The sequence below is a fragment of the Rhinatrema bivittatum genome, chromosome 13 (assembly GCF_901001135.1).
Source record: "Rhinatrema bivittatum chromosome 13, aRhiBiv1.1, whole genome shotgun sequence".
Lineage (NCBI taxonomy): Eukaryota > Metazoa > Chordata > Amphibia > Gymnophiona > Rhinatrematidae > Rhinatrema > Rhinatrema bivittatum.
Window position 1 is genome coordinate 23,648,806 of NC_042627.1, and position 9,898 is coordinate 23,658,703.

Sequence of the window (9,898 nt, forward strand, 5' to 3'; positions counted from 1 at the left end):
GCCATGCCGCTAGACAAAAGCGATCGACCTCTTCCAAACACACGGGCCCTTGAAGGAGAAGGTCTGGGAGCAGTGGCAACCGCAGAGGATGACTTCTGCTGGGTGTATCTCCACTCTCCTGAGCACTTTGCCTATCAGCGGCCAAGAAGGGAAGACGTACAGCAGCACGTTGGTCAGCCAGGGCAGCACCAGGGCATCTACCCCTTCTGCTCCTGTTTCTCTGCGGCGACCAAAGAAGAGCGGAGCCTTGGCGTTCTGAAACGTTGCCATGAGATCCATGTGGGGTACGCCCCATGTGTCGCATATGAACTGGAAAGCTTCATCTGTGAGCTCCCATTCCCCGGGATCAAGGCAGTGCCGACTGAGAAAGTCCACCTGAACGTTGTCGACTACTGCTATGAGAGACGCTGCAATACTTACTAAATATTTCTCTGCCCAGCTGATCAGCTGCCGGGCTTCCGTGGCCACTGGCTGGCTCTTGGTTCCCCCTTGGCAATTGATATAAGCCACCGTGGTTGCATTGTCGGAAAGAATTCTGACTGACTTCCCCTGGAGGAGAGGGCGGAACACTTGCAATGCTAACCACACTGCCCTGGTTTCCAGACGATTGATCGACCACTGAGATTCTTCCTGGGACCATTGTCCCTGACTGACTTCCTCAGGCAAACCGCTCCCCAACCGGAGAGGCTGACGTCCATGGTCACCACTGTCCATTCGGGTACCTCCAGGGGAACTCCTCGGGATAAGTTGTTCGGATAAGCCACCAATCGAGACTGAAGCGCACCGTATCCCTTGAAAGGCAACGACCCCAGCTGAGCCTTGGAGGAAATATCCGCCGACCAGTTTCTTAACTACAGAAGCCGACGAGCCGAGACTGCCGACACCATGGATCTGGCCGAAGTCCGTAACAGATCATAAAGTGCATCTGCACTATAAGCGAGCAAAGCTTCCAGACACCCTGCTTGCTGTGCTTCTGCATCGGAAAGACCAGCATTAGCCTGTAACTGCTGAACCCAGCGAAGGCCCACTCGTAAGGCAAAATTGCTGCACATAGCTGCCCGCACTCCCAGTGCCGAGGCTTCAAAAATTTTCTTGAGCTGCAACTCCAACTTTCTATCCTGCAGTTCCTTCAGGGCGCAGCACCTGTAACCGGGATTGTGGTCTTTTTGGTGACTGCGGACACCGCCGCCTCCACTTGGGCACCCACAGTATGTCAATTCCTTCCTCCGGAAGAGGATATAGCTTATCCATAGCCTTGCTTACTTTCAATCCCAGATCCAGGGTATCCCATTCTATATAGCAAGTCCATGGCAGAAAAATGAAAAGGAAAGGAAGTAGCCGGGCCCCTCAGACCCAACAACACTGGGTCCATGGCCCCTAGCCTGGACTCCTCTGGTGGCCCATCTATGCCTAGCTCTCTGAGTATGGCAGGGATAAGCGGAGCCAACTCCTCCCTCCTAAACAGACAGACCACCTTAGGGTCATCTCCTTCCACAATGTGAGAGCCTCGTGCTGGATCCTGTGGATATTGATCAGGGTCTGTATCCACCCCCATCGGAGGCTTGCCCTGCGGGTCCTGGTCCCCTAGGTCTGTATCCTGACCTGTGGAATCAGTATCGGTCTGATGAGCCCCTGTACACAAAGGGCGCTTAGCTTTGGAGGACCCAGAGACTCCCTTAGACTTAGACCGCTTTCGAGAAAGAGACTTAAGACCACTAGAGGAAGTTTTACCCCCAGCCTGTAGCTTCCCTTCCCTCCTAGCTTTAAAAGCCTTTAAAAGCTTTAAAAGCCCCCTCAGGGCTATCCTGCGTTGCAGGTGAGAGAGGCTGTAAAGGTTCGCTCCCTCCAGGAAACCTTGGCTGAGGAGAGAGAGGAGGCGGGAGAATTCCCTCCCCCATAGCTGCACGAGTTGCTGATCTAAAAGACTCCAAAATGGCCTCCGTTCCCGCGCTCAGCGGGAATGGATCTGCCTCAGCTGATCTCTGTGCAGCTAACACTGAAGGAGCTTGGGCAGCCTTGCCTTTAACTAATTTTGTGGCCCTGGAGGTTCCCTCCCTCCCGGGAAGACACGCTGAGCACAGCCCCTCCCGAGAAAGATGCGCGTGGGCCAAGCCACATGCGCGGCACGCAGACGAGAGCGGCATCAGGCAGCGGGCCTGAGAAAGCTAAAATTCAGTTTGTAAAAAATAGAAAAATAATCGCAGTCCGCCCAAGTGCCAAGTCAGGGAGGGAAGAGAGAGCCGCAGCGCCGGTGACACTGACAGAAAATGAAAGAAAATCAAAACTTTTTTTTTTTTAGACTTGCCCGGCAGTGGTCCACGGGCCTGATCCGGCGGGCTGGAATGAACCGAGTTCCCCGGTGTCACACCCAGCTGCTAGCTTGGAACAAGAGGGCCCTCAACCCTGTAATGCAGCTGCCTCAACAACCAGCGGGGGATGGTCCCCTCAGGACCTTACAAACCCCTGGGAGGCTCAGGACAGAAACTGCTCCTTCTTTTTTTTTTTTTTTTAAATCAAAGTAAAAAAGTTTTACAGACCAAAAACTCTCTAAAACTCACAGAACTCACTACTCTAACTAACTCCAATGAACAATCAGCACAGACTGTAGGTCTTGCACCTCCACCATCTGCTGGAGACAGAGAAATACTGCCGGACTGTAGGTGGCACCATCCTATATAAGGCGGAGTTTTGTTTTGAAAACTTCTCTGTCTCCATCTGCTAGAGGGGGGGGCAAAACCCAGGAGTCTGGACTGATCCGGGTACGTACAGGGAATAAGCAATTTTACCACTAAGCAGATTGGATATGACCTGAAAATCATTGGCAGCTCAGAGATCTGATTTATGTAATGTGCCTCAGTGGCAGAGAGTGTTGCTTTTCCAATGACATCATACTGTTTCTACACCGATTACTCATAGCATTCAGACACTGATGTTCTCACCTTGTGAGATTCTCTACTGTCAAAATATAGAACTGGTTTTACAACCACAAAGGAAGATTGAAATAAAAGTGTACTTAGGGGGAAAAAATGACACATTTTAAATAAAAATAGTCCCCACCTCCTCACAGCATCGCCTTCCTTCTCCCTTGAATAATTTAATTGATTGGGAGATTCTTTTTCCCTCTCCGTGGTTGTTATGATCAATTTCTCTCCATCCCCTGGCATCATCGCTTTCTCTTCAAATAACTCTGAAAATTGGAGTTATCCGGCTAATTCAGCACTGCCCTGATACACTCCGGGAATGCCTCCAACATACTACTCTTTGGGGAATTCTGTGCACAAAATTTTAAAATTCTGCATACTATACTTATCAAAATAATTTAATAATCCAATATAATCACTGCCTTTAAACTTCAAAACATAAAAAAAAGTTCTAACTCAAAGATGCAAAATTTTACAAATTTGATGCAGAATTCCTTCTAGAGGACAGCAATAGTGCAAGTTAGCAAGGACTTTTAGTTTTGGGAGATTTTTACTTTAGCAGTCCATGGAGTCCAAGATTAGCACCAACTTCTTGTAGCTGCCAATATTTGCGGCAAAACAATGATTTTCATAGTTGTTACTTCAAAGCAACAGAATTGTAGGGTTTATGAGGTAAGGAGGCACTGTGGGTTAATTTGGAAAGAATGAATAGAACATCTGTTAATATTGGTGTAATATATAGGCTTCCAAAGACAGACAGAGGAGATGGCTATAGATTTAATGAAAAATCTATGAAAAAGGGAGGTGTTATTGTTAAGGGATTTCAATCAGTCTGATTTTGATTAGGAAATCCCAAGTGTGGTATCTTCTAGAAGCAAGGAGATTCTGGAGTCTGAAAGGAAAACTGTTCTGTCAACTGGTAACAGAACCCAGAAAGAAGGGGTGATAATGGACCTGGTGCTTACTAACATGGATGTTCTAGTTAATGATCATCTGGGATTCAGTGATCACCGAATCGTGTAATTCAGTATTAAAGCACAAGAGATGAAGGTTCATTCAAAGGCAAGGATCCTAGATTTCAGGAAAATTAATTTTGTTAAAATGGGGGAGTATCTTGAATTGTTAGCTGATTGGAAAAATATAAGGGAAGTAGAAGAGCAGTGAGCAAATCTAAAAGGAGATATTCTAAGTACAGCTAACCTTTTTCAGGCTGATACAGTATAGTGCGCTGCGGTGGAGCACACTGTTAACCCGCGTTTGGACGCGTGTTTTCGACGCGCTAGCTTTACCCCTTATTCAGTAAGGGGTAATAGCGCGTCGAAAACACGCGTCCAACCCCCCGAAACTAATAGCACCCGCAACATGCAAATGCGTGTTGATGGCCCTATTAGTCATTCCCGCGCGATCCAGTAAGTAAAATGTGCAGCCAAGCCGCACATTTTACTTTCAGAAATTAGCGCCTACTCAAAGGTAGGCATTAATTTCTGCCGGCACCGGGAAAGTGCACAGAAAAGCAGTAAAAACTGCTTTTCTGTGCACCCTCCGACTTAATATCATGGTGATATTAAGTCTGAGGTCCCAAAAGTTAAAAATAATCAAAAATAATTTTAAAAAAATGTAAAATCAGCCCGCGACTCGCAGGTTGAAAATCGGATGCTCAATTTTGCCGGCGTCCAGTTTCTGAACTCGTGGCTGTCAGCGAGTTTGAGAACCGACGCCGGCAAAATTGAGCGTCGGCTGTCAAACTCGCTGACAGCCGCCGCTCCTGTCAAAAAAGAGGCGCGGGCCCTCATTTGAATACTAAATCGCACGCACAGGAGAGTGGCCTGTGCGCGCGCCGGGAGAGCAGGTGCTCGCCCGCTCGCCCGCAACTTTTACTGTATCGGCCTGTTTGTTAGGAAAGTAAATAAAGGAAAGAGGAAAATGAAGCTGCTGTGGTTTTCTAAAGAAGTAGCCACAAAGGTAAGGGAGAAAAAGTTAGCAACCAGTTCCCCGACCTCATCAGGGCAGAGGATTCTACTCCCACTATTTTCTAATTCCAAAGCAAACAGGAGGACTACGACCCATCTTAGACCTCCGAAATCTCAACAAATTTCTACAGAAAGAAAAATTCAGGATAGTGTCCTTAGGCACCATGCTTCCCCTTCTTCAAGCAGGAGATTGGCTCTGTTCTCTGGATCTTCAAGATGCTTACGCTCACATTCCAATATTCCCTCCTGCATTCCTGCGTTTCCTGGTGGGTCCTGCATTTCCTGGTGGGTTCCTGCGTTTCCTGGTGGGTCATCAACCCTTTCAATACTGAGTTCTGCCATTCGGACTTGCATCGGCATCCCGAGTATTCACAAAGTGCCTAGCAGTGGCAGCAGCCCATAGCGTTCATAAACTACAAGTGAGATCACAGAAAGTGGAAGACAGGCAGCAATGTTTGGAAAAGCTAAGGGGCGGATTTTCAAAAGGTTACGCGCGTAACCCTTTAAAACCCCTCCTGCGTACGCCGAGCCTATTATGTATAGGCTCGGCGATGCGCGCAAGCCCCGGGATGCGTGTATGTCCCAGGGCTTTGGAAAAGAGGCGGGAAGGGGATGGGGGCATGGGTGGTGCTCCGATCCAGGGGAGGGACCGAGGCCTCCGGTGCAAGTTACGCCTGCCTAAATAGGACAACAAAGGTAGGGGAGGATTTAGGTAGGGCTGGGGGGGCGGGTTAGATAGGGGAAGGAAGGGGAAGGTGGGGGGGAGCGGAAGGAAAGATCCCTCCGAGCCGCTCCGATTTCGGAGTGGCCTCGGAGGGAACGGGGAAAGCCATCGGGGCTCCCCTAGGGCTCGGCGCACGCAAGGTGCACAAGTGTGCACCCCCTTGCGCGCGCCGACCCCGGATTTTATAACATGCGCGGCTGCGCACGCATGTTATAAAATCGGGCGTAGATTTGTGCGTGCCAGGTTGCGCGCACAAATCTACGAGCTCACGTAATTCTGAATATCCGGCCCTAAGAGAACCTGGGAAAGTAGTCAGGAATCAAAAATTCAAATGGAAACAAACAGCAAACACAGTAAAACGGGGAAGGACAAGACTTTTTTTTAGATATGTTAGAGATAAAAGAAAGTGCAAAAGTAGCATTGTGAAACTCAAAAGGAAAGGAATATGTAGAAGCTGATGAGGAAAAAGTTAAATTGCTTAACAAATATTTCTATTTGGTGGTCACTGTGGAAGGGCCTGGAGCAGAACCACATAAAACAAACACAAATAAGATTGGAAGTGAGGTAACACTCGATAACTAAAGAAGATAAAGATGATGGGGCTGGATGGGATACATCCAAGGGTACTAAGAGAAATCCTGGCAGCTTCACTGGCTGACCTTTTTAATGCTTCTTTAGAGTCAGGAGAACTGGAGAGGGGTGATGAGGTCCCTATTCATAAAAGTGGAAGTAAGGAGGAAGCTGAGAACTACAGGCCTGATACTCTCACTTCTATGGTGAGAAAATTAATGGAATTGCTGCTAAAACAAAGGACAGTGCAGTTTCTGGAATCCAATGGAATGTAGCATGGTTTAACAAGGGGTAAATCTTGTCAGACAAATCTGATCAGTGTTTTTGATTGGGTGACCAGAGAGTTGGAGCAAGGGAGAGTGCTAGATGTAGTGGAATTCAGTAAGGCCTTTGACGCGCTTAGGCAGAGGAGACTATATATAAATTGAGCGCTTTTGATATGGAACCTAGAGAGACTGACTGGGTTAGAAACTGGCTGAGTGGAAGGTGACAAAGGGTAGTGGTAAATGCAGTTTATTCTGAGGAGGGGAGCATTACTAGCAGTGTGCTTAAGGGATCAGTCTTGGGACCGGTTATTTTCAAGATTTGTGTGAATGACATAGTGAAAGGATTGTAGGGAAAAGTTTGTCCTTTTGGCAATGATACCAAAACCTGCAAAGGGTAGATAGCCAGGAAGGTGTGGAAAACACGAGGAGGTATATAGTAAAGCTTGAGGAATGGTGTAGAGACTGATAGCTAAGATTTAATGGCAAGAATGCAGAGAAATGCATTTGGGCTGCAAAAACCCAAAGGAGAGGTACAGTTTTTTTATTTTATTTTTATTTATTTAACTCTTTTCTATACCGAAATTCTTGATTGGATATTAAAATCTTCTAACCACGAAAGAAGAGCAGATGTGGGAGTGATTGCATCTGATGATCTTAAGATGACCAAACAGGTAGATAAAGAGATGGCAAAAGCCAGAAAGATGCTTGGCTGTAGAGGGAGAGAAATTGTCAACAGAAAAAGAGAGGTGAGATTGCCCATGTATAGGTCCCTGGTGAGACCTCATTTAGAATAATGTGTACAGTTCTGGAGACCACACCTTCAAAAGGAAATAAACCGGTTGAAGTCAGTCCCGAGAGTGGCCACTAAAATGATCAGTGGTCTTCGTTCTAAAGCATAGGAGGATAGACTTAAAAATCTAAACATGTATACCCTAGAGGAAAAGTGAGATAGGGAAGATATGATAGAAGCATTTAAATATCTCAAAGATTTCCATGTACAAGAGGTTATAGAATAAGAGGTCATGGGACGAGGGAGTAATCTCAGGAAATATTTCTTTACAGAGAGAGTGGTGGATGCATGGAATGGCCTCCCAATGTAGGTGGTGGAAACAAAAATGGTATCTGAATTCAAGAAAGCATGGGATAAATACAGGGGACCTCCAAGGGAGTGATGGATATTGTAAGGTCAGAGTTTCGGATCAGACCCCAATACATAAATTAACCAACATTCGAACAAACCTGAGAAGTTGCCCTGTAACCTGCAATGAAGACAAGGAGGTTGTCGAAGAAAGTATAGTGAAAAGAATAGCCAAATACCAGAAAAATAATGCCCCAAAAGAGGACAATCAGCAAAGTTTCTGAGAAGAGCAGCCTCGCTTCCCAGGAGGGTCCTGGACTGGTGTAGCAAGACTAATGGAAAGGAAATTAGCAGGTAAGAAAATTTCTCCATCTCGTCCTGCTACACCAGTCTAGGCCATATCAAGTGGGAAGTTCCAAACAGGGGCAGATTGGCCTATGGGGCTTCGGGCGTGGTCGAGTCAGTCACATGTTGGTTGCAGCAGTCCCATGCCTGTGAAGGTGCTGCAACCAACACAAGGCCCCGCAGCATCTATTCACATAAAGCAGAAGCCTCCTCCATGGCTCTCTACTCAAGTGTTTTATTTTCCACGCATGACACATTCCTCTCTCAGATCCTTCATTCACCACATTCATTCTCTCCAGAGGCTCTCTGAGCCTGCACCTCTCTAGGATTCCCTCTCGCCATATTCAATGTCTGTGACGTCAGTGGTGGCTTCCTAGGCCCACTCCTCTCTCAGGCCCTCTAACAATAGTCTCCGAGACAACAGCAGCAGTTCCTGCAGTCTGTTTCTACCGCTCTCTGAGCCCTCCCTTTCCACCTCGGCGGCATGAAATATTCCTGCTGCTGCTACCTCCCCCTCATATCTGCGCTGCCTGTCCGGATGGGAGGCAGCCAACAGACCTCGAGGCCTCCCATTGCTCTATGCCACCAGTCTTGCAGTCATTCTCGGGCAAAAATAAAAAGAAAGAGAAAAATGAAAAAAATGTATTGGGGCCTTGCATCCTTCTCTTTACCACACTATGGAATACCTCCCCCAAGAGCATTAACAGGCAGCCCACTCAGACCTTATTCTCCAGGGGCCCTCCAGGGAACCCACCTAATCTCTAATGTAAGTAAAAACACTTTTTTAACTTATGTGAGTGAGCCAATTAGCATCTGCATTTGAGTCAATAAGCATGCTTGTGTGAGAGTTTGATTGTACGTCAGCGAGCATGCTTGTGAGAATGTGACTGTGCATTAGCGAGTGTACATGTGTGAGTATGATTGTATGTCAGCCAACATACATGTGTGAGTGATAGTGTGATTGTGGAGTGTCAAAAGCGTACACATATGAGTGTGAGCCTGGTGTTGCAGCAAATGTACAGAACATGTATGAGTGTGTGTTTGTGGTGTGTCAGCGAGCATGCATGCGCATATATATATATGACAGAGAGAAGAGAAAATGTGTGCATCCCCTACCCTACCCTAATCTACAACAATCTCAGGATTACTGGAATCCGAGGTTTCCAGCTAGTGAGAGTGGAGAATTGTTTAATACTTATTAATGTAATCCTTAATTAATTTTAATTGTTTGTTCTTATTTAATGTGTCTGGGTTTTTTTTAATATTTTAATTGTGTGGAAGTTTACATAAGAATATAAGAACATATGCTATACTGGGTCAGACCAAGGACCCATCAAGCCCAGTATCCAAATTAGGGGACTTTGGGTCAGACCCAGCCAATTCCTTGCTGTATCACCTGGACTAAATAACAAAATGGACTTCATAAGCAAGTCTCTCAATACATGGAAAGCTGTGGACACGTGCAGACCTACCCCAGAACTCGCACAGATCCCGGCCCACGCTCTGGGAGATCCACGCCTTCTCATCTTGGAACATAAGGCCCAGCCTTCAACAAACTTCCAAAGGCCCAGGGCAAAACCCTACACTGAGGCCTGAAATGGCAGGGCCTTTGGGAGCCCGGTATTTCCTCACACACTTCAAGCTCTGTGGTTTTTGGTGGATTAATGAAGGGGCTTCTGTGTGTTTAAACTTTCAGTTGCAAACCACAATAAGGGCCTTGGCAGGGCACATTTCCAGGGTTGAACCCGGCACAGGTGCCCTTCCACCCACTGAAGAGAACGAAGAGCTCCACAGCACCGGCTGTGAAAACAAAAAGCTGTGGAAAGAACAAAGCACCAATAGAAGGGCTTGTACCGTAGACCAGGTACAGCAAGTAAGCCAATTACAGTTGCTCTTTCATTCCATAAATGACACTGTCAGAACTAAGAAGGAGTTTCTAGTGACCAATAAATTTGCTAGCTGCTAAGGAGTGATAGCCAATCACGGAGCGTGCCTCCTAGAACACGTGACTGATCCCGGAAGAC

At 46.9% G+C, this 9,898-nt stretch overlaps 1 protein-coding gene across 1 annotated transcript in view; it reads right to left on the reverse strand.

Annotated features, from left to right (window-relative positions):
• Positions 1–9,653, reverse strand: part of TERB2 (telomere repeat binding bouquet formation protein 2) — a 54,864-nt gene extending 45,211 nt beyond the window's left edge. The window contains exon 1 of the mRNA XM_029575353.1: positions 9,347–9,653. Within this exon, the coding sequence (XP_029431213.1) occupies positions 9,347–9,410 (64 nt within the window). The 5' untranslated portion in view covers positions 9,411–9,653. The remainder of the gene's footprint in view (positions 1–9,346) is intronic.
• Positions 9,654–9,898: the final 245 nt, after the last annotated feature.